At 36.9% G+C, this 25,282-nt stretch overlaps 1 protein-coding gene across 2 annotated transcripts in view; it reads left to right on the top strand.

Moving 5' to 3' along the window:
• Window positions 1-25,282, top strand: part of SP4 (Sp4 transcription factor) — an 87,603-nt gene that overhangs the window by 39,389 nt on the left and 22,932 nt on the right. For both annotated transcript variants that reach the window (XM_040472463.1, XM_040472464.1), the window contains exons 4-5: window positions 12,718-12,946; window positions 20,782-20,981. In XM_040472463.1, the coding sequence (XP_040328397.1) occupies window positions 12,718-12,946; window positions 20,782-20,981 (429 nt within the window). The remainder of the gene's footprint in view (window positions 1-12,717; window positions 12,947-20,781; window positions 20,982-25,282) is intronic.

Below are 25,282 nucleotides of genomic sequence, written 5' to 3'. Positions count from 1 at the left end.
GAGCCTGGAGCCTGTTTCCGATTCTGTGTCTCCCTCTCTCTCTGCCCCTCCCCCGTTCATGCTCTGTCTCTCTCTGTCCCAAAAATAAATAAAAAACGTTGAAAAAAAAATTAAAAAAAAAAATAAATAAAAGTTAATGAAAACCCCGCACGTTACGTTTATACCTATTTTTGGTTAAAGCACCATTTTTTTTGAAGTGTCTTTTGTTGTTTTTTTTTTTTATTTTTACTTGTTTTATTTTTTATTTTTTTTTTAATTTACATCCAAATTAGTTAGCATATAGTGCAATGATTTCAGGAATAGATTCCTTACTGCCCCTTATTTAGCCCATCCCCCCTCCCATAACCTTCCCGTAACCTTCCCATAACCCTCCTGTAACCCTCAGTTTGTTCTCCATATTTATGAGTCTCTTCTGTTTTGTCCCCCTCCCTGTTTTTATATTATTTTTGTTTCCCTTCCTTTATGTTGATTTGTCTCTTAAAGTCCTCATATGAGTGAAGTCATATGATTTTTGTCTTTCTTGGACGACTCATTTCACTTAGCAGAATACCCTCCAGTTCCATCCACGTAGTTGCAAATGGCAAGACTTCATTCTTTTTGATTGCCGAGTAATACTCCATTGTATGTATATACCACATCTTTATCCATTCATCCCTCGATGGACATTTGGGCTCTTTCCATACTTTGGCTATTGTTGATAGTGTTGCTATAAACATGGAGGTGCATGTGTCTCTTTGAAACAGCACACCTGTATCCCTTGGATAAATGCCTAGCAGTGCAATTGCTGGGTTGTAGGGTAGTTGTATTTTTAGTTTTTTCAGGAACCTCCATACTGTTTTCCAGAGTGGCTGCACCAGCTTGCATGCCCAGGTTAAAGCACCTTTTTTATCTAATTTGATCAAAGGTCATATCAGCATACTGATTTAATCATGTCTGTAATGTAATGTAGAAGATATGATAGATCTTCTATAGGTCTTACTTAAAAATGATGAATAGAACTTCCATTCTCAGTACCATTCAGAATAATTGGCAGTGTTGTGTCTTAATGTGGTCTTGAACCAATTAGTTTCTTACTTAAAACCATTTATAACTTTCTGTTGCCTCCAAAGCCCAAATAAGATTTCTGGTTTCTAGGGAGGATGGTATAGCCTATAGAGGACTAGAGGGCTCTGGATTTAGGTTAACACCTTGGCTTTGCTATGTGATGGGAAGTTTATATAATCTTTCAGAGCCTTCGGAGAGAGCATTAGATGACAGAGTGTGAGTGTAAACTAGTTGAGAATAGTTCTGGCCATTTAGTAAACATAAATAATTATTATAGCTGTTGTCGGAATTGGGGATGGGAGGGATGGGCGTGATACCTTAACAAGGACCCACTCCTCGCCCACCGCCAAAAGTCACTGTTGTAAGAAATTGAATAAGGCCCTTCCTGATCTGTTCCTCCAACTCTTTCTTTAGTGCCTCACTTCCTTGAACTTTAATCTCTAGCAATATGCTGTCTCAGAGTTACACCTTTAAATATACTCTTCCTGTGGCTCTCCTATTTGCCTTTACTCTTTCTACCAGTAAGCGGTTTCTTCTCCATGAAGCCTTCATTGTTTCTTCTTGACATTATATCGCTTTCCTCTGTACTACTTAAGCATCTTACTCATTTTTTTAATGTTATATATATTTATACTTATTTGCTCGTCATCCCTACAGGTGAGTTTCAGGTCAGATTGTAGTCGTCTTTATTTACCCAGCAGTGTTAAGCACGTAGCAGGTACTCAGGAAATGTTTATTGAATTAATAAATCTCACTTGTACCCTAGGTTCTCATTCAAAGATCTAAGATTTATAAAAATCTGACTGACTGTTATTAGGTATTTGTACTTAATAAAATTGTGCAATTTTAGATGTAGTGAAGTTAACATTTCTGTTGAGTGTTTATTATATTGCAGACATTGTACTTAGTGTGTCATACTAAGTGTTATTTCTTAGTATTCTCAAGTTATAGTTCATCTGTAGACAACACTACATTATCTCAGTTAATTCCCACCACTCTCAGGTCCTCAAAGAAAGAAACTAGAGAGGATTAGAATTCATAGATAAATCTGAGTCCAAAGCTTTGTTAAATCTATAATTTAACTAAATCTGGTAAACTATCTGTTGTGCCTACTCAGAACCTCAATATTGGTTTAAAAATTGTGTATGTCCCACGCTGTGTAAATAATCTTGGAAGTCAGTGGCTAATATAGCTCATCTTCATTTAAAAAGTGCAGAGAGGGGTACTTGGGGGGCTTAGTCAGTTGAGCATTCGACTCTAGATGTTAGCTTGGGTCATGATCCCAGTGTTGTGGGACCAAGCCCTGTTTCGGGCTCTGTGTTGAGCATGGAGCTTGCTTAAGATTCTCTCTCTCCCTCCCTCCCCCTCCCTCCCTCCTTCTGCCTCCTCCCCCACACATGCTCTGTCTCTCTAAAATAAATAAAAAATTTTGGGGCGCCTGGGTGGCGCAGTCGGTTAAGCGTCCGACTTCAGCCAGGTCACGATCTCGCGGTCCGTGAGTTCGAGCCCCGCGTCAGGCTCTGGGCTGATGGCTCAGAGCCTGGAGCCTGATTCCGATTCTGTGTCTCCCTCTCTCTCTGCCCCTCCCCCGTTCATGCTCTGTCTCTCTCTGTCCCAAAAATAAATAAAAACGTTGAAAAAAAAATGTTTAAATAAATAAAAAATTTTAAAAAGCAAGTTCTGCCTTCATGGTAGCTTATACTGAATGCAATAAAGTTTAAAAAATTATATAAAAAAAGTATAGAGAGCACTGAATAATTTCTTAATATTCTCAAGTTGCAGTTCGTCTATAGACAAGACTTTGTTACAGTTCTTGAATAAAGTAAACGTATTTTGTAGGTAATGAGCATAATTCCCAAACTCAGTATGTTATTCTCTGTGTTGCCACTATACTATAGGGATCTGTCCAAGTCCATTATCTGCCAAATGTGTTAAAGCCCATTCCCCAATTTTTTTTAATGTTTATTTATTTTTGAGAGAGGCAGAGAGGGGGCAGGAGCAGGGAAGGGGCAGAGAGAGAGGGAGACAGAGAAGCCCAAGCAGGCTCTGCACTGTCAGTGCAGAGCCCAGTATGGGACTGGAACTTAAGAGCCATGAGATCGTGACCTGAGCCGAAATTAAGAGTTGGATGCTTAACTGACTGAGCCATGTGGACGCTCCCCATTCCTAAATTTATGGACATTATAAAATTTTTTTTTTACTTTACTCTCTTTGTAAAGAGTTTAATTCAGTCATGTAGTGGTTTTTTTGTTGTTGTTGTTGTTGTTGTTGTTGTTGTTGTTGTTTTTATGGAGACTCATGTAGTTTTTATGGGTATCCTACAAATGTACCATATTTTCATAATTTCTGTTTTGGTTATAGTTATGTTATGAGTATATGAGAGTCATGAAGGTTAGTTGAGTTTTTTGGGAGCTCATTTTAATCAGTGTTTCTTAACCTCAGCACTATTGACATTTTAGGCCAGATATTTTTTGATTGGGGAATTTGTTCTGTGCATTGGAAGATGTTCAGAAGTATCCCTGGCCTCAACTCACTAAATACCAGTAATGTTCCCCCCAGTTGTGGCAACCAAAAATGTCTCCAGACGTTGTCAAATATCCCCTGGAAGACAAAATTACTTCCAGTTGAGAACCACTAGTTTAAAGAGATTTAGAACCACAAAAAGTAGATTTTTTTTTTCTAGTTACCCTCCCCCCACTTTGAACAGTTTTATTGAGGTATAAGTCATATACTCTACAACCAGTTAAAATTTATATTCAGTGGCTTTTAGTATATTCAGAGTTGTGCAACCATTACCACAATCTAATTTTAGGACATTTTCATAACCTCATAAAGAAACCCCAGGCATATTACCAGTCACTTCCCATTTCTCTTCCCTGTCCCTGAGCCCTAGACATACCTGGTTATCTTTTTATTTTTAGGAATATACACTCTGCTTGTCTGTTTTAAATCATTATAAAGCAAACCAGTTTCTATTTCAGAGTATAACTATTTATTGAAAACTATTTGAAATACAAGACTTACATTCTTTCCTATGTATACGTTTAGAGGCCCTTAGACATTTGTTTAGGCAGACTCCCAAGTTTCATCTGTAGAGGAAATAAATCCCAACAGTCTGAGTTAAGACTCATTTTAGTATTATTCAGAAGAGTAACATTTTATTCTTGTGTTGCCACCCCACTCAATGGAGACTCACAGCAGTAATAATAGCTAACAAATAATGAGCAGTTCTGTGCCAGGCGCTGTGGTAAGGGTTTGTAAAAATTAACTCGTTTAATTCTTACATTAGCTCTTGGAGTTGGGAGCATTCCTTTATAAATTGGGTTGTTGTTGTTGTTTTCCCCCTGCTATTCCAGACCTGATATGGAGAAAGAACTATGTTGAAAGAAAGGATCATTAGAAGGCATACACTCATGCACTTCAGAGTCTCTCTCTTTCTCAAAATTAATAAATAAACATTAAAAAAACATATATTTCCTTCTATTCAGGTCTTAATTTATGTCCTTTATGTCTTCTTCCTTAAGACCTTGCATGTTTCTAATTAGATTGATTCTTAGGTATTGATGGTTATTATTGCCGTTGTAAATGGAATATTTTTTCCTTTTATTTATTTATTTTTGTTTATTTATTTATTTTGAGAGAGAGACAGCACGAGTGGGGGAGGGGCAGAGAGAGAGGGAGAAAGAGAATTCCAAGCAGGCTCTGCACTGCCAGCCCAGAGCCCAATGCGGGGCTTGAACTCACAAAACCATGAGATCAGGACCTGAGCGTAAACCAAGAGTCTGATGCATAGCTGGCTCAGCCACCCACGCGTCCCATTTTCTTTTATTTTTTTCAGTTGATTATTGCTGTTATGGAGGAAAGCTGTTGGTTTTTAATGTTGATCTTGTATTTGGCCATCTTGCAGAAATGTCTTATTTGTTCTAATAGTTTGTTGATTTTGTAGAGTTTCTTTTTCTTTTCTCATACAGATTTGTTATTTACCCTATCGCATTGACTTACACCTTCACAATATATAGAATACTATAGGTGAGAGTAGGAATCACTTGTTAAAAACCACAGTGAGATACCAATTTTTTGTCTATTAAATTTTTTTCTTAATCTTACTGAATCTTATTGAATTAGGTCAATATCCTTTGACCTAATAATCTCACTTCTAGGACTCCATCTCTTGGAAGTAATAAGAACAAATATTTTTGTTCACGTTGCTCATTATTTATGTTGCTTTTGCGTTACTTGGAGTGTGTCAAAATAACGTTAATGTCTAATACTAGGGTAATGGTTTTGTAAATTGTGGTATATGTATGTGATGGAATATTATACAATCATTACATTATTTTAAAAGAATTTGCAATAACTTGGAAGCACTTCTATTCTTAAGTAAAAAAGAACAGAATGCAACAGAATTGTTTATTAGTAGAGTTGCATCATTATCAAAATGCCAGAACAGAGTAGAAGCACAGACACCATAATGATAATATTGATAATCTGTGGGTAATGACTATATGGATGATTTTGTTTCCTCCTTAATTCTTTTCTGTGGTGAGCATGTGTTGTTAAAATCAGAAGAAAAAACTTAAAGTGTATGTATCTGTAATACAAAGCTATGTTTACCTTCTTCAAAATATTTGGAAGGGGAGAAATCTTAGCCTATTTTATTAAATGTCATTTGGTTATAATTATTTTTTAAAGTAGACTTTATTATACTCTTCAAAAAAGATCTTGTTGAATGTGGGTAACACAGATTCTGGGCTAAAGCTGATACCTGAGAGAAAAGAAACAGTAGTTTCAGTGGCAGGTTGTGATTTATACTTCGGGATGTACTCCTAAATGATCTGAATTCCAGATCAATGAAGCAGGAGAGAATTGTGGTGAATGTCCACCTTATCCTGTTTCTTACTGTCTTACCACCCGTGTTCCATGTCTTTTGAAAGGTAGGTGTCATCTAGTAGTGGCCTTGTGATCTGCTGCTGGCCTACTTTCATAAGAACGCTTGCTGTGTTTGTATGGATTTTAGATTGCCATTCACTTTATTTAAGAAACATTCATTGAGTACTTCCAGTGTGCCAGGAACTTTGCTGGGCAAAGGACGTAAAACCACACAGAGGCCCTCTGTTCTGAGCAGCTTTTGTTAGAAATAATTTGTGATTAATATTGTGATGGAATGAGAGGGTTATCTGATAAGAGGCAGCAGGAATACTCAGATTCTAATTCCCTCCCTAAGGTCTCTTAGGGAGCTAGGTATACTGAAATTCAAGTCAGAGTAACACTTTATTGGCTTAGGTGTAGGCCCCTCCATCTCAGAATTCAGAGAGCTAGGTTTAGTCTATATGGAAGGTGCAGTCTTTCTTTACTAGTTAAATCTGCTTCCCTTTCTGAAGCTTAAATTCAAGTCTCTTAGTACTGTATTGAGGCAAAGGACCATTCCAGCTGGTGCTAAAGGAAAATGTGCAAGAAACAAAGTTTCTCCCAAATACCCATTCTAGATGTTCTTGAATATCTAGCATTCTAATACCATGCCACCTGCCAACCAACTGGTCCCTGTTACCCTTGTCCCAGTTCCTACATTTGAAAAAGGGAGCAGAACAAAAAAGGGAAGGAATAGGAAAGATAGCTTGGTTGTTCCAAGCAGCCTTGGAATGTTTTTTACCTAGCATGGAAGGAAAAGAAAGGGTCACCCACTGTACCATCGTGATGCATAGTTATATTTCCAAGAAATTCTGAGTTATTTGTATGATCATGTTATGAAACAGTTTAAGTGATGACAGAGAGGTTAGAGACAAGAGTTTTAAAAGAGCGTTAATAGCTTTTTCCTTCAGACATTTAAAAAAAATTTTTTTTTCAACGTTTATTTATTTTTGGGACAGAGAGAGACAGAGCATGAACGGGGGAGGGGCAGAGAGAGAGGGAGACACAGAATCAGAAACAGGCTCCAGGCTCTGAGCTATCAGCCCAGAGCCCGACGCGGGGCTCGAACTCACGGACCGCGAGATCATGACCTGGCTGAAGTCACACGCTTAACCGACTGCGCCACCCAGGCGCCCCTCCTTCAGACATTTTAATAGTGAAGGTGTTTTGTAGCCATAAATGTATAGTTTGTTTCTATAATTACTTGTTTTTCCCATTTTCACCAGCACTATCATTGGCACAGCTTCTTATATTTAACATCTTTTTTTAAACATCTTTGTTATTTTTCCTTGACAAATTGAACAGAAAGTCTTTGCAACAAACCAACCGTTTTCCCTATGTAACAGCTTTTTCCTGTGCTTATTTTTTTTTTATTATCCTGATTGAATTATAAGCAGTGGTGGTCTCATTAATGCGGATTTCATTGTCTAGTGTCTAAATCATGCTGTACGCAACTTACCCTATTTAAAAAAGTGACAGTTGAGGAGAAATTTCAGCTCAACACAGTGACAGCAGCCACTAGCACATGGGCCAGTCCTTTGTTCTTAAGTCTGACACACCCTGGCAATACGTTTTTAAGAATGGAAAACAAAGAGAGGTGTATTTAGCTCCTCAGAGACCATAATATATGATCCTTTAGAAAGACAAAACAAATAAGCATTTATAGTATCTGCATTCACCATATAATGTGTCTGCTGATGTAACAGGATTATTATGCACAGGATATTATGTGAAAAGAAGGAAGAGGTATCTGACCTAGATTCAGAAAGACGCTTAGCAGGAAGACTTCCCAAAGGTAATGACACATGAATTGAGTTCTGTAAGATGAATCAGCTTTTCCAAGATCAACAAAGATGGAGATTTGGGATGGGGGTTAGTCAAAACGCCCAGAGATAATCAAGAATGGAACATTTGAAGAAGTAGGAGTTCAATGTAGCTGGTGTTGAGAATGGGAATGGAGGAAGAGTACTGAGATGAAGCTATAAGAGTAAGCGAAAACTAGATTATGTACTGTGCCAAGAAATGTTGACTGTATTGAGAATTCATTGAAGACTCATAGAGTTTTTGGGAACCTGATTTGTATATGCGGTATGGGATTGGAAAGGGCAAAACTGGCATAATGGTGATAAGGACCTGTGCTATTGTATAGGCAATAGGGATGGAGAAAATGGACAAATCTGAGACATTTGAAAAGGTATACTCAACAAGACTACTGGTCAATGTAAGTAATACAGTGGAAGGAGAATAGCTTTTAGAGTTAGCTACACTTGGATTCAAATCCCAGCTCTGTCACTTAGCTGTTTTGTGATCTTGGGTGTTTTATGTACCTCTCAGAACTTCAGTCTTCTTAGCTTAAAATTGGGACAGTAGTATTCAGTCCATTGGGATGTGAGGAGTATGTGAAGTAATAGTTGTAAGATGTCCAGTAAATAAGCATAAAATGATAGCTACTGTTGTGGGGATGGAGGAGATGGAGGAGAGTTAAGAACGACTTCCAAGTTTTCAGTTTGGGCAATGAGAAGGAGCTAGTTTAGGAGAGGAGGATAACCTGTATGATTCTTGGACACATCGCCTGCAAGACAGCTGTTGGCCATGTTCCCTGGCAGATGACAATAAGAGTCTGACACTTGAGAGATATTTAAGCCAAAGATACAGATTTGAGAGACCTCAGCTTAAAATAGAAGTAAAATTTATGAAAGCAGATGAGATAACCCAAGGAGGGAGTTAGAAGAAATGACGGAAAACCAGAAAGTGGCCTAAGAAAGACATCAGCGTGGAGATGGTGAGAGAAGTAGGAGGAACACCAGTGGGAGTACTACCAATGAAGCACAGGCGTGTAGGATTTCGAGCAGTGTGTAGGATTAGCAGCTTCAGGTGCTCCAGAGACATGAAACAGGATCAAAAAGAAGAGTATCTTTGGGTTTATGAATGAAGAAGCTGTTAGTTCTGTCATGATTTTAGTAGAGTGGTGGGTTCAACATGGAATTTTAGTAGTTTGAGGAAAGAATGGGAAAGGAGTAAAGGTAACCAATGTGGATAAATCTTTTAAAAATGTGACACAGGGGCACCTGGCTTGCTCATTCGGTGGAGCATGTCACTCTTGATCTTGAGGTTGTGAGTTTGAGTCCCACATTGGGTACAGAGATTACTTAAAAATAAAATCTTTTATTTTCTTTTTTCTTTTTCTTTTTCAAAAATTTTAAATATCCTTATTTATTTTTTAGAGAAAGGGGGAAGGAGGAAGGGGCAGAGAGAGAGAGGGACAGAATATCCAAAGCGGGCTCTGTGCTGACAGCAGAGAGCCTGACACGGGCCTTGAACCCATGAACCACGAGACCATGACCTGAGCTGGATTTGGAAGCTTAACTGATTGAACCACTCAGGCGTCTGAAAATAAAATCTTTTAAAAATAAAAACTTGACAGAAGCTTAGATTTAAATGCTGGTAATAGCTAACAAAGAAGAGGCGGTTTCTCAGAATGTAGGGAATTAGGTAGGTAGCTCCTTCAGTCAAGTTTTAAGAAGGAAAGAGTGGTTGATTGTGTCACATGAGGCAGGGTAATCATGTATCGCTCAGTGGGAAAATTCACATTGGATTTGGCTACGAAGAGGAAGTCTGTGAGCCAGGAGTTAAGTCTTTGTGGTGTAGTCCTTTGAATGCCAGACTTTGGCCGATGGTGAATGACTGAAAGTTAGTGAGCATTTTTAAATTTCTGGAAGCAGTTTGAAGGATGAGGTAGGAGATGTGGGTCCCATTTAGGCTGGTAGAGGCACAAAGTGACAAGGATCTGGACCGAGATTATAGTTCTGGTAATAGAAAGATAAGATGAATCCAAGAGCTGTTACCCTTTTATGCACTTTTTAACTTAGCTATCACATGGATGTAATGGTAAAGGAGAAGTAGCCTAAAAGTTGACGTTTTACTGTTTTGAGTGTAGTAATAAGGAGGGTAGTAATTAGCACTTATCAAAACAGAAACATTAGTAAGAGCAGTTTTGAAGAGGAATTAATTTTTTTAAATTCCTTTATTAAGCTTTTGTTCCTGAGTGGCTACTATGTGTTGGGTGGTGTTCCATGGGCTGGAAACAGCAGTGAACTTGACAGGCAAGATCCTTTTTCTCATAGCACTTAACATTCAGAAATGAGGAGGCAAAGATAGAAAAAAGTTAAAAAGGGTAAGATAATTTAAACCAGGTAAGACAAAACTTGGTGATGATGCAGAAATGGACTAAAAGGTACCGTTTTAGATGATGTGGTCAGGAATGGTATTTCTAAAGAGGAGAGTTTTGAACTTAGAATATTACTAAGGAGTCAGCTGTGCAAAGATTTAGGTGGCACGGCATTTCCATTCAGACGAGAGAGTATATGCAGTGGCCATAAGAAGGGAATGAGCTTGATTTGTTTGAGGGCTAGAAAGAAAGGTTACTGTGTCAGAGGCAGAGTGAGAGGGGAGAGACTAATAATAATTGGTGAGGTCTGACAGGGTGGGTTTAAACTTGAGCAGGGCCTTGGAAGCCTTGGTAAGGAGTTCAGTGGCTTATACTTGACTGGCAGCAGTGGAAATGAAAGAAAAGTAATACTGAACTATGTTGAACTTGAATGATCTAGGACATCTAGGTGAAGTCAAGAGAGTTGGTCAGACTTAAATCTATAAATTCAGGTATTTGGTATTATTCATTGGACTAACCTGCCAAGTTGTGTAGGCATTGAGCAGATAAATGCCCATAATGTGGAGACTTGAGGACTCTATCGAGGAAATGATCAAAGGAACTGAGGAAAATGAGCAGCCAGTGATCAGGGGATTCCTAGCACTTCTTTGACATAATGAAGGACATGCATTACCATTGCATCTAATACCCTTGCAACTTGAAAGGCATCACCAAGTGTTGTATGAGCAATAGCTGCAAAAATTATGGCCAGAAATATCTCGTGACTTAAGGAATGTAAAGAATACTTACCACATTAAAATACCCACACTCCATAGGGACCAAGCTATAAAGATTTTGTATAGTGCTGGTTCAGGTAGAATTCCTGTTTCTATAAGTGCATTTATTTTGCAGTAAACAGGGAGTATGTGTATCACTGTGACTCTAGATACACAAGTAGTTTGAAAAGTTTACTTCACCTTGGGCATCCGTAAGGAATCTGGTTTTACTGAATATGTACAACTTTTAAGTACTCAAAAGACACATAGAGACATAATAGGTATACTTTACATGTACGTATTGTTTTACAGTTTACAGTCTTTACCCTTTAGGATCGTCAGAAAGAACTCTCTGAAGTAGATAAGGGACAGGAATTTAAGGGAGGTCAGCATTATTAGAGGTGAGATAACTTGAGGGTATCCAAGTGCACGGTCACCAAATGGGACATGAGTTCAGAACTTTGGATTTTACTTGCACTGTTTTACCTATCACACCATGTTAATTCAAAGATGATCAAAAATTTAAATGTTAGGAGGAAAACTAAATATGTATCCTTACTAAAACAATGACAAAATACATATTTTTTAAATTTGTATTACAAATATTGATGCTGCACCAAAGGTTTCAGAGTGCTTTGAATACACAGAGGAGAATTAGAGGTTTGGCTAGGAGAATTAGAGGTTTAGTTTTCACTTGCTGATTTTTATTATCTTTTCTTGATAGCTCTGAATGTTTAAAGTACTACATATGCAGCTTTGAAATAAACCCTTTATTTTATACCCAATTCTCTTGTGTTTATTTCTGCTACCATATTTTATTCTGGTGTTGCCACCCAACTCAGTGGACACTCGTAGCAGTAATAATAGCTAACAAATAATAACAAATAACCAATAATGAACTCTGTGGCAGGCCCTGTGGTAAGGAGTTTATAAAAATTAACTTGTTTAATTCTTACATCAACTCTCACAGGTGGGAACATTCCTTTATAAATAGGTGTTTCTTAGCTGCCCGTCCAAAACTGATGTGGAGAAAGAACTGTGTTGAGAGAAAGGATGATTATAAGGCATACTCCTGTGCAATTCACAGGAGATATTTTTTTGTCATATTATGTATTATTTATCATAGTTTTCCCTAAGTGAAGAAGTCAAGTTGGTATATGTACTACCTGAGACATGAAGTCTGAGCTACATGAGTGAATAAAGTAGTAATGTCCTAAATGTCTATTTTATGATTATAGTGATAATATGTAATAATCATGGGTGGTTTTACACTTTAAAAAACTACGTAACTCAGTGTGTATAATAAAAAAAGATTTCCTTAGTAAAGAAATGTTTGCTTAACCTAAAGTATCTAGGAATGAGAAATATCTATAAAACTTAATCATTCATTTAGTTACTTTTTACTCCTGTATTTTCTTGGAGTGAATGAGATACGTTGTTTACTGTGGAAATGGATACAGCATCCTTCATCTGAGGATCTCAGAGTGCTTTTCAAATAATGTCTCATGAATCCTCACAGCACTTTGGTGAGGTAGGTAGGTGGCAAGTATTGTTGTCTTCATTTTTACAGATGAGGAAATTAAAGCCATGAGAGGGTTAAATGATTTATGTGTAGTCCCACCAACCAGACAGAGAGGCAGCCTGAACTACTTAATAAGAATATTGTATTTTAGGAGGGTTTGCATAATACAAATCATTAACCCCTTTGCTGTTGTATTTTACACAGATTAACTATTAAAACAAATATGGTAGTTTTTAAATGTCCACATGGAATTTTTTTTATCCTTTCTTTAGAAATAGAAAACATTATAATACTCTTTCCCCCTCACCCCCAATTTTTAGGTCAGCAGCAAGGACAAGATGGAGTAAAGGTCCAACAAGCCACGATAGCTCCTGTAACTGTAGCAGTTGGAGGAATTGCTAACGCAACGATAGGTGCTGTTAGTCCTGACCAACTCACACAAGTGCATTTGCAGCAAGGCCAGCAAGCTTCTGATCAAGAGGTGCAGCCTGGCAAGAGGCTTCGAAGAGTTGCCTGTTCCTGTCCTAATTGTAGGGAAGGAGAAGGAAGGTAAATGCTGTTACCAACTTTATCTCTCTGGAAGGCATAAAATAGGTAAACCAAGCCATTGGCCGGGTCCTTGGATCACTAGAATGTCACTGGCTCTGTAGCCCAGAAGTTGAGATACAATATTGTTATTACAGGGATTAAATTGAGCTAGTTTAGGAATGGAGTTTTAGCGGTCCTCCACCTTCTGCCTTCTACTTTTTTTTAGTGGCTTTCTTGTTTCATTTGTTATGCAAAAATTTTAATTTTATGGATATAAAATTCATATACTGTACAGTTTCACTCAAAGTGTACATTTCATTGGTTTTTAGTATATTCACAAAGTTGTGCATCCATCATCACAATTTTTGGACATTTTGATGCCCTGCAAAAGAAACCCTGACTTCTTTAGCCCTCAACCCCCTCGGCCCCCTTTCTTCCCAACTCAAGGCAGCCATTGAACAAATTTCTGTCTTTTTACAATTCTGGACATGCATATAAATGGAATCATACAATATGTGATCTTTTGATTGGTTTCATTTACGTAGCATAATGTTTTCAAGGTTTATCTATATTCTAGCACATATTAGTACCTCATTCTTTTTAATGAACAAATGAACGTTTCATTGTATGGATACACAGTATTTTACTTACCCATTTATCTTTTGGTGGACACTTGGAATTTTTCCACCAGTTGGCTCCTATGCTGCTATAAACACTTTTGTACAAATTTTTGTGTGGCATAGGTTTTTAGTTCTCTTGAAATGGACAAGGAGTGGAATTAATGCTCCATGTAGTAACTCTAAGTCTAGCCACTTGAGGAACTGCCAGACTATTTTCCAAAATAACTGTGCCATTTTACGTTCCCACCAGCAGTGTATGAGGGTTCCAGTTCGTTGCCAACACTTGTTATAATTTGGCTTTTTGATTATAGATTTCCTTGTGTGCGTGAAATGGTATTTCAGTATGGTTTTAATTTGCATTTTCCTGATGACTTCGTTAGTCAGGTGTGTTTTCATGTGTTTATTGGCCATTTGTGTGTCTTATTTGGAGAAATGTCTGTTAAGATCTTTTGCCTATTTTAAATTAGATTTTTTAAGTTAAATTGTAATAGCTTTATGTATTCTAGATACAAGTCCCTTATCAGATACATGATTTGCAAATATTTTTTTCCCAGTCTGAGAGTTGTCTTTTCACTTTCTTGATAGTGTCCTTTGAAACACCTAAGTTTTTAATTTTGATGAAATTCAGCCTTGTGTTTGGTTGCTTCTGCTTTTGGTGTCCTGTCTAAGAATCCATTGCCACATCTGAGGTCACAGAGATTCCTCATTTTCTTGTGAGTGTTTTATAGTTTTTGCTCTTACATTTAGGTCTTTGATTGGTTTTGGGGTTAGTTTTTGTGTATGGTGTGAGGTAAGGATCCATTCAACACCATTGGTTAAAGACTCTCCCTTTCCCATTCATTGAATGGTCTTGTCACCCTTGTCAAAAATCAGTTGGCCATATAAGCCAAATAGGTTTATTTCTAGACTGTTGGTTTTATTCCAATGAACTATATGTCTTTATGCCTCTACCACACAGTCTTGATTACTTTGTCCTTCTCTGAACTTTTGAAATCGGGCACTATGTGTTCTCTTTGTTATTCTTTTTCAGTATTGTTTTGATTGTACAGAGACACTTGCAATTCCACGTGAATTTTAGAATCAGTCAGCTTGTCAGTTTGTTTGAGATCTTCTCTGATTTCTTTTGACACTATTTTGTAGTTTTCAGAGTATAAGTTTTGTACTTCTTTGTTAAATTTATTCCTAAGTATTTTGTTCTTTTTGATGCTATTATAAATGGATCTTTTTCTTTATTGTTCATTGCAAGTGTATACAAACACAATTAATTTTTGTATATTAATCTTGTATCTGTAACCTTACTGAACTCTTTTTATTAGTTCTAATAGTTTTTTTTTTTAGTGGATTCATTAGGGTTTTTCTATATGTAAGATCATGTAATCTGCAAAAAGAGATAGTTTTCCTTCATTCTTTCCAGTCTTGATGACTTTTATTTCTTTTTCTAACCTAATTGTTCCATCCAGAATCTACAGTATAATGTTGAATAGAAGTAGCAAAAGTGGACATCTTTGTTTTGTTCCTGATCTTAAGTGTTACACCATTAAGTATGTTGCTAGCTCTGAGCTTTCTCCTATATGCCTTTAATTAAGCAAGCTCCCTTCTATCCCTACTTCATTTTGTTTTTGTCATGAAAGGACGTTGGATTTTTCAGATGCTTTTGTGTATCTGTTGAAATGATCATGTAGTTTCTATCTTTTTTCTATTGGTTTCAATTGATTGTCAGATGTTAAAGTACTTTTGCATTTGTGGAATAAACCCAACTTAGTCATGGTATGTAATTTTATACACACACACACACACACACACACACACACGCACAGTTATATTTAGTTTGCTAGTATTTTGTTAAGTTCTGCATCTGTGTTTGTGAGAGATATTGGTCTGTAGTTTTTTGTAATGTCTTTGTCTGCTTTTGGAAAGGATAATATTGGGCTCATAGAATGATTTGGGAAGTGTTTCCTCCAGTTTATTTTTGAAAAAGTTTGTGAAGAACTGTTTGTGAAGAGTAATTCTTTAGCTGTTTTGTAGAATTTATCAGTGAAACTAAGTCCTAGGCTTGTGAGTATTTTTCTTATGGGTATTTTTTGACTACTAATTCATCTAATTTATCTGTTTACTTTTAAGGGTTTTTCTGATTGATTGTTCTTGAATCACTTTTTGGTACTTAATGTCTTTTTGGGAATTTGTCCATCTCATCTAAGTTATTTAAGTAATTGGCATACAGTTATTCTTGGTATTCTTGTATAATCCTTTTTATTTCTATAAGGTTGGTAATGATGTCCTCTTTCGTTTCAGATTCTAGTAATTTGAGTCTTCTCTTTTTTTCTTGGTCAGTCTACCTTAAGGCTTGTTCAATTTTGTTGACCTTTTCAAAAGTCAAGTCACATCAGCTTTTGGTTTCATTGATTTTTTTTTCCCTGTTGTTTTCGTATTCTTTATTTCATTAGTTCCTGCTCTATTTTTTATTATTTCCTTCCTTCTGTTTGCTTTATTTTAGATTTAATTTGCTTTTTCCGTTGTCTTAAGATGGAAGGTTAGGTTATTGATTTAAGATATTTTTTGATGTTGGCATTTACAGCTAAAAATTTCTCTCTGGGGTGCCTATGTGGCTCAGGTCAGTTAAGTGTCTGACTCTGGATTTTGGCTCAGGTCAAGATCTTGGAGTTAAGGAGATCAAGCCCAGAGTTGGGCTCTGCACTCAGGGTGGAGCCTGCTTGGGATTCTCTCTCTCCCTCTTTCTCCACCCCTCCCCTGCTCACGTGAGCTTGTGCACATGTGTATACTCTCTTTCTGTCCAATAAATAAATTCTAAAATTAAAAAATTCTCTCTAAGCATTGCTTTACATGTATCCCTTAAATTTGGTTATGTTGTATCTTCATTCATCTCGGGCTTTTTCCTGCTTTCCCTTTCGATTTCTTCTTTGACCCACTGGTTGTTTAGGAGTGTATTATTTAATTTCTAGGTATTTGTGAATTTTCCAATTTCCTGCTATAATTTCTAGTTTTATGTCATTGTGGTCAGAAAACATACTTTGCATTACTTCTGTCTTCTGTTGAGGTTTGTTTCATGGCCTAGCCATATGATTTATCTTGGAGAACATTACATGTTCACTTGAGAAGAATGTATATTTTGCTGCTGTTTAGTGGAGTGTTTTATGGGTATTTGTTAGGTCAAATTTATCAAGTGTTCTCTTTCCTTGTGCTCTTCTACTTAATTGTTTTATGAAAATATCATTGCAAATAGAGTATTGACATCTCCAACTGTTACTGTTGAATTGTCTCTTTCTCCCTTCATTTCTGTCAGTTTACTTCATCTGTTTAGGTGTTCTCTTGTTACTCTAAGTGCACGTATGTTTATAATTGTTATATGTTCCTGATGGATTGACCCTTTTAGCCCTATAAAATTTCCCCCTTTGTCTTCAATAACATTTGTTTTTAAAGTTTATTTTGTCTGGTATTATTAGTACAGCCACTCCAGCTTTCTTGTGGTGGTTGCTTGCATATCTTTTTCCATCTTTTTTACTTTAATCTCCCTGTATCTTTCAGTCTTTGTGACCTATGTCACCTGTAGACAGCATGTAGTTTGGATCTTAGTGTTTTTTTGTTTTTTCTTTAATTCACTGTGACAGAATCTGTCTTTTGAATGCATTGTGTAATCCATTTGCATTTGATGTTATTAATATGGTTGAATTTGTCTTTCAGTTTGCTTGTTTTTGTGTGTGTCATGTCTTTTTTCCTCCTTTGTTACTCTCTTTTTCATTAAGCGAATATAATATAGCACTTTATTTTTTTATTTATTAAAAAATTTTTTTTTTATTGTTTAATTATTTTTGACAAAGAGACAGAGCATGTGTGGGGAAGGGGCAGAGAGAGAGGGAGACATAGAATCCAAAGCAGGCTCCAGGCTCTGAGCTGTTCAGACTCCCAAATTGGGAGATCATGACCTGAGCCGAAGTCAGATGCTTAACCAACTTAGCCACACAGCCATCCCTATAGCACTTTAATTTTGTTAATAATTTTTTCACTTATATTATTTTGAGTTATTTCCATAGTACTTGCTCTGGGCCTTATCATATACATATTGATCATTATACGTTTAAGATTTATAGTAACTTAATCCCAGTGAATTATAGAAATGTTCTCTCTTTATAGCTTACTTCTTTTTGTGATGTTATTATATATATTATCCATCTGTGTTACAAACCCAATAATACGTTATTATAATTATTACTTTATATAATGTCTTGTAAAGAAATTGAGAAGATGAGCAAGCATATATAACTTTTGCTATGTTAACTTTATCAGTAGTTCTCTGCTTGTTCTGGATATTTGAGTTCCTTTCTGGCATCATTTTCTTAGCCCAGTCGAGTTTTGCTCCCACCTCCCTGCTTTGTGCTGTTAATGGCAGATATATTAAATATATTACATTTCTGTAATGTTATGGCCTTTAACAATACATTTTACACCTAGTGTTTTTAAAATTACTTTTCAAATCAGGTAAGACAAGCAATATGCACTTACACTGTCCTTTGTAATTACATAATTACCTTTGCTGGTGATCTCTTGCTTGTTTGTGTGCATCTTAATTGTGTAATTACTTTCTGCATCCAGTTGATTCAACCTGAAGATCTTCCTTTACTATTTCTTGCAAAGCAGGTCTGCTCAAAACAAATTCTCTGTGTTTGTGTATCCAGGAGTATCTTTGTTTCATTTCTGAAAGGTAGTTTTGCTAGATAGAGTCTTGTTTGAGTTGTTTTCTTTGAATACTTTGAATATGTTTTCACCCTGCCTTCTAAGCTCCATTGTTCTGCTGAGAAGCAAGTTCTTGTTCTTACTGCAGTTCCCTTGTAAGTGAGGAGTTATTTTTCCCTTGCCGCTTTCGGGATTTTGTCCTGTCTTTGGGTTTCAGGATTTTTTAGTACGTAAGATGTCTACTTGTGGATCTGTGCAGTTAGTCTGCTTGGAGTTTGTTGAGCTTATTGCATGTGTAGATTCATGTTTTTGAGTAAATTAATTAAGTTTGCAGTCATTATTTCTTTGAATATTTTTTCTGTGGCACTTTTTCTCTCTCTCCTTCTCTCCCTCCTCCTCCTCCTCTCCCGTCCTCCCCGTTCTTTCCCTCACCGATACTTGGATGTCCCACATTTCTCAGACACTCTGTTCATTTTCCTTTGTTCTTTTTCTTGTCTCTTTTTAAGTTACATCGTCTCTATTGATCTATCTTTAATTTTACTATTCCTTCCCTTTTTTGAGTCCCTCTAGTGAATTTTTCATTTCAGTTGTACTTCTCATTTCCACAATTTCCTCTTGGTAGTTTTTTTAACCATTTGTAACTCTTCATTGATATTCTCTATTTGATGTGACATTGTCATTATATCTTCTTGCTTCTTTAATCATGGTGTCCTTTAGTTCTTTAAACATATTTATAAATGGCTACTTTGAAGTCTTGTTAAATCTGCTCTCCCAGTTTCATTTGCCTGCTTTTTTTTTTTTTTTTTTTTAGTGAAGGGTCATATTCCTCTGTTTTATTTTTGGCATGTCTTAGATTTTTTGTTGGAAGCTGGATGGTTTAGATAATACATTGTAGCAACTCTTAGTACTGCCCACCCCCATCCCCCCACGCCTGGTTTATTGTTGTTTGCTTGCTTATTTAGTGACTGGCTGGATTATTTTGGTGAACTTCCCTTAACTCGCCATGAAGCATGTTGCTCACTGTCACCATGAAGTATGTTGCTCCTCAGTGGATGCAAAATTCGGTATGCTTACAGTGACCCTGGAGGACAGTGGTTTGGGCAGAGATCTTTAATGTCCTGTCCCTAACCACACCCAGTTGTTAACCTCCACTAATTGTCCACTGATGGCTCTATTGTTTTCAAGGCCCTGAAATGTATATTGCTCTACAGAGTGATCCAATCAGATTTTTTTTTTTTAAAGGACTAGATCAACAGGCTTGCGCTTTGAGATTTATGACTCTGTAGGGCTACTCCCAGCTGCCTCATCCCTCCCTTCTTTCAGTCAGCCTAGTGAGCATAGTTTTGCCTATTTCTCCATTGTATCTATTAGTCCCCTCCCAACTTCATTTTGCAACCGCCTCCACTGATTTTAAGAGCATCCATATGCTGAAGTTTTTCCACACTTTGTTTGCAAATGAATTCAGATCCTTGGGAAGAGATTTGGAATTCTGTTATATGCTGTGCTCTCTCTAGCCAACATCTCTTTGTCATGGCTCCTGAACATAGGGTTGGGATAGTGGCACATTTCTTTCTGAGTGGCATCCCTGCTCTGAGAGCTAAATGCTTGGTGGCAGGGCAGCAGCAATGGCCTCAGGCTTTCTTGACTTGCCTCTGCTGGCTTGGAAGTTCTGATGTATGCACTACAAAGGAGCTGAGTCAAAGGTGACTGGACTGCAGTGTTTTCACTGTGCCCTGTCCAAGGTAGAGCCAAGGTCTCAGGAGTTGGGTTTGGGTAGAAGAGAGTTCCCTACCTGTCAGTCACACTTGCCTGAAACAGCCTCAGCAGCAGGTAACTGGGGGTGGAATAAGAAATGCTGACCTCTTGCCCCTTCCTAGGGAGATAAGCTCAAACTAGGAGGTGTGAAAAGGGAACCCTGTTCTTGGCTGCGCCAATCTGCAGTGTTTATGTGTCAAGGGAAGTGATAGGAAATTGGGAGAGAGGGTTGGGTCTTGGTTCAAATAGCACAGGCTCTCACTCTTCTTACCAACTCTTAATTTTCTTGAGTATTTATTTATATGCTATATGTTCATAGAGCCATTTCCAGGAACTGTACATATTATTTGTTTTGTTTTCATACTTTTCACTGGTTTCACTAGGGACTAGGCCAATGGAGCTCTTCATGCTTTCTTTCCTACTGGGAGTGAAACTCTGAACTGTACACTTTTAAATGGAGATTACCATTTTTTTGGTATTTGAGAAGAATTTTCAAGTGTCTTGAAAAGCTTAGAGATTTTTTCCAAAGGGAAGAGGCTGTTAGGGAACGAACATGAAGTCGTGGTAGAACACGAACTCTCTGAGGTTAACATGTTTTCGTAACAGTTTTGAGTTTCATACATAACCCTTTTTTGATTAGAATTTTTCTGATTTTTAACTACAGTTGTGGCATGATTTTAAAAACCCATTCAGAAGTGTATCATTTAAGAACGTTGATTCCCTTTTGTTTTTCTGTAATTATAAGCTTGGTGTCTAAGAGTATAATTAATGTTTGGTTTTTGTTTTTGTTAGAGGCAGTAATGAACCAGGAAAAAAGAAACAGCATATCTGTCATATTGAAGGATGTGGAAAAGTTTATGGCAAAACATCTCACCTACGAGCACACCTTCGCTGGCATACTGGAGAAAGACCTTTTGTATGCAACTGGATGTTTTGTGGCAAAAGATTCACAAGGAGTGATGAACTCCAGAGACATAGAAGAACCCATACAGGTTAGTTGGTTTATTGCAGGGTTTGTATGTTTAATGCTTAGATGAAAATTGGAAATATGCAAATGAAAGACAATTCACTTTACTGATTTTATGAAAGTTCTTTAAGATCAAAATTCGTGGGACGCTTGACTGGCTCAGTCGGTTAAGCGTCCGACTTCAGCTCAGGTCATGATCTCAGAGTCTGTGAGTTTGAGCCCCACGTCGGGCTCTGTGCTGACACCTCAGAGCCTGGAGCCTGCTTCGGATTCTGTGTCTCACTCTCTCTCTGACCCTCCCCTGTACATGCTCTGTCTCTCTGTGTCTCAAAAATAAACGTTAAAAAAAAAAAAAATTAAAATCGTTACCTCATTTCCAGGATATGTTTTATTCCACTTTTTGTGAGGTTTATTAGAGTAATTACATAACAAGGAATATATTCCATTTACTTAACCTGTTGTATTCTTAGCATGTTGAATTCACATATATTATTTTTCGTCAGTATTTACATAGGTGAAGAGAGTTGAATTCTGATCTTACTGGTGACCTTTATTAGTTTTTGGTTTTTTTACAATTTAGAAAATTGACTAAAGTATCAAGAATAATATAACAAATATACGCCTCTCAGAATTGACAGCTGTTGATGTTATATTTGTTATTTTTTAATAAAACAAATCCTATAAAGTTGACATCGTCTTTGTCCTCTCAAAGACAACAGCCCCCATGCATTTAAAATGTAGGTTTTTAGTACAGTTTTAATACTCTTACGTATATTATTCATGCATGTGTATGTAAAATACCGTTTTGTGTGTTGTGAAATTTCACATAAATGATACAGTATCATAACTTCATTTATCATTATGTCTTGAGATCTATCCAAGTTCATATGTGTACACACAAATGTATGTATACGTTTGCTATGTAGTATTTTGTTATATGACTGCCATACTGTTTATCCATTCCTTGTGCTGCTTAAATTATCATTAGTTTTTTTTTACTATCATGAACTTTGCTACTGTGAACATACAGTGAACATGTGTGCCAAATAGAATTTTTGGATCACAGAGAATTTAATGTGTTTTGCTAAATAAGTGCTAAAGAATCTCTAAAGTGGCTGGTAACCATTTCTATTTCACTAGCAGTGACTGAGAGTTTCCACTTTGCTGTGTGTTCACCAGTACTGACTGGTGTTGACTTTTGAAAATTTTTGTCAGTTTGTGGCATCTGGCTGGCTTACTTGGTAGAGCATGTGACTCTTTATCTCAGGATTGTGAGTTCAAGCCCCATGTTGGCTGTGAAGCGTACTTTAAAAAATAAATAAATAAAAACATGCTTATTGCTTTAAAAAAAAGAAAATTTTTGTATATCTAAAATGGTTTCCTTATTTTATTTATTTATTTTTTTAAATTTTGAGTGAGACAGAGAGAGAGAGAGAGAGAGACCGAGCACGAGCAGGGGAGAGGTAGAGAGAGAGGGAGACACAGAATCCAAAGCAGGCTCCAGGCTCTGAGCTGTCAGCACAGAGCCTGATGCGGGGCTTAAACCCACGAACCGTGAGATCATGACCTGAGCCGATGTCGTACGCTTAACCGACCAAGCACCCAAGTGTCCCTCGTTTCCTTATTTTTTTTAAGTAGCAGTTTTCCCGGTTATCCATGAGATTAAGCATCTTTTCTTGTTGATTGATCATTTATATTTCATTTTCTGTTGATTATTTATTTCCTTGCTCACTTTTCTTTTGGGTTATTTTTCTTTTTCTTACTGATTTATGTGTTGTAATTTCCCCCTATATTGCTAGTGTTTGAACTTCTTGCTATTTTTTGTCACATGGAAGTTTTACATTTTTTAGTCAAATATGTTTTTTCTTTTGTCCTTTGCTTTTCTTATTTTTTTCAAACGTTTATTTATTTTGAGAGAGAGGGAGCGAGAAGGAGCATGCGCATAAGCGGAAGAGGGGTGGAAAGAGCAAATCCCAAGCAGGCTCCATGCTGCCAGCGCAGAGGTAGACATGGGGTTCAATTGCATGAACCGGGAGATAGATCATGACCTGAGCTGAAATCAAGAGTCGGACACTTAACCAACTGAGCCACCCAGGCACCCCTCCTTTTTTTTTTTTATTTATTTTTTTATTTATTTATTTTTTTAAATTTTTTTTTCAACGTTTATTTATTTTTGGGACAGAGAGAGACAGAGCATGAACGGGCGAGGGGCAGAGAGAGAGGGAGACACAGAATCGGAAACAGGCTCCAGGCTCTGAGCCATCAGCCCAGAGCCCGACGCGGGGCTCGAACTCACGGACCGTGAGATCGTGACCTGGCTGAAGTCGGATGCTTAACCGACTGCGCCACCCAGGCGCCCCTCCTTTTTTTTTTATTTTTAATGAAATCCTCTCCTATCCCAAGATCATAAAGTTTTTAAAAATATTTTCTTCTAATGGTTTTAAAGTTTTCGTGTAAGTTTCATCTTCTTTTTCTAAGTTTTGCATAGAACAACCACCCTCTCTACTTAGAATGCCTGTATACATCTGGGTTTCAGTATTTAATTGTTGAATAAATTAGTAATTTGGATAAATTTTCAAATTAGACTAACCTTTAACTTGTACCAAGGTACATGTGGGACAAAAGAGGAAATAGAATTGGCATATATTGATCAGCTGCCATACATCACATGTTTGAAATAAATTGTCTCATTTGATTCTAACAGTAACACTGAGATAGAAATTAGCTCCATTGTATGGATTAGAAAATAGTGTCAGAGAAGAAAAAATAGTTAAATTTAAAAGTGATAAAGTTGCGTAGTTTGATATGTACATAAATTAGTAGGCAGAGTCTTAGTAATACTGGCTGAGTCCCTGAGTTAGCATAGTTTGAAAAAAGTTTTAAAAGGTTTCCATATGGTATTGCATTAGGATTTTTTTTTTTAATTTTTTAAAACATTTTTTAATGTTTATTTCTGTGAGAGAGAGAGACAGACAGACAGAATGTGAGCAGGGGAGGGGCAAGAGAGAGGGGGAGACACAATCTGAGCCCAATGTAGGGCTCAAACCCACAAACAGTGAGGTCATGACCTGAGCCAAAGTCAGACACTTAACCGGCTGAGCCACCCAGGCGCTCCTGCATTAGGACTTTTAATAGTGCCACCTCACCATTGATATTGGCAAATATGGTGTGATTAATCCCATAATAGTGTTGATGTCTGTTTTAAAAGAGTGCTCTGCCGTTTATGTCAGTATGACAGGGTGCAATGTTTCCGCTGTGGATTAGCAGTGGGACAAGTTAGAGAAGCCAAGAAAAATTGCCGCTTTCTTTGAATTTGGAACTGCACATTGTGATTTCATCATTTTATTTGAGAAATAATGAGTCTCTAAAGTCTTGTCTCACATATCCACATTCATACAGATACACAAAACAAATTTATTCAAGGACTTAAATACACATATACTTCAAAACCAAATTACTAATGATTTGGAGGCATATTTTTTTTTTTAACTATTAATACCATTCTAACCTACTAGCCTGAATAATCAGAATTGAATGTATTTTAAGCTTACTTTCAGTGTTTCGAACATCTTCAATACATCATGCACAAAATTGTTGAACTATTTTTTTCTTAAGGGGCAACCACTACACTAAGTAGAAATTCAGTACCTTACTATAAATGAATATATGAGTTATTTTTATTTACTGCTGAAAATAGTGCCAATTATTTTTGCTTTTTTGGGAATTTTTTTTTTTAAAGCTTATTCATTTATTATTATTTATGAGTGGGAGAGGGGCAGAGAGAGAGGGAGACCCAGAATCCAAAGCAAGCTCCAGGCTCTGAGCTGTCAGCACAGAGCATGACGCAGGGCTTGAACTCACAAACCGTGAGATCGTTACCTGAGGTGAAGTCAGATGCTTAACCTGGGTGAGCCACCCAGGCACCCCTTTTTAATTTCCAAATGTCACATGTATATAGTATTTAAAAATCAAGTCATAGGGTTACCATGGTGGCTCAGTTGGTAGAGCACTTGACTCTTGATCTCAGGGTCATGAGTTCAAGCCCCATGCCTGGCATAGAGCTTACTTCAAAAAATATTTTAAAAAAATTAAATTGTAAAAGAGGTTACAATGTTAAGGGGATTATTTTTAAAATTATCTTTATTTGAAGGATAGTTGACACGTTAGTTTCAGGTGTACAACATAGTGATTTGACACTTGTATACATTATGAAATGCTTACCATAGTAAGTGGTTACCATCTGTCACTGTATAAGATTATGACTATATTCTCTGTGCTTTACTTTACATCCCTATGACTTTTTATTTTATAATTGTAAGGTTGTAC

This window comes from Herpailurus yagouaroundi, unplaced genomic scaffold, assembly GCF_014898765.1.
Source record: "Herpailurus yagouaroundi ecotype Mexico unplaced genomic scaffold, PumYag 100, whole genome shotgun sequence".
Lineage (NCBI taxonomy): Eukaryota > Metazoa > Chordata > Mammalia > Carnivora > Felidae > Herpailurus > Herpailurus yagouaroundi.
This window is presented reverse-complemented; position numbering and strand designations above follow the sequence as displayed.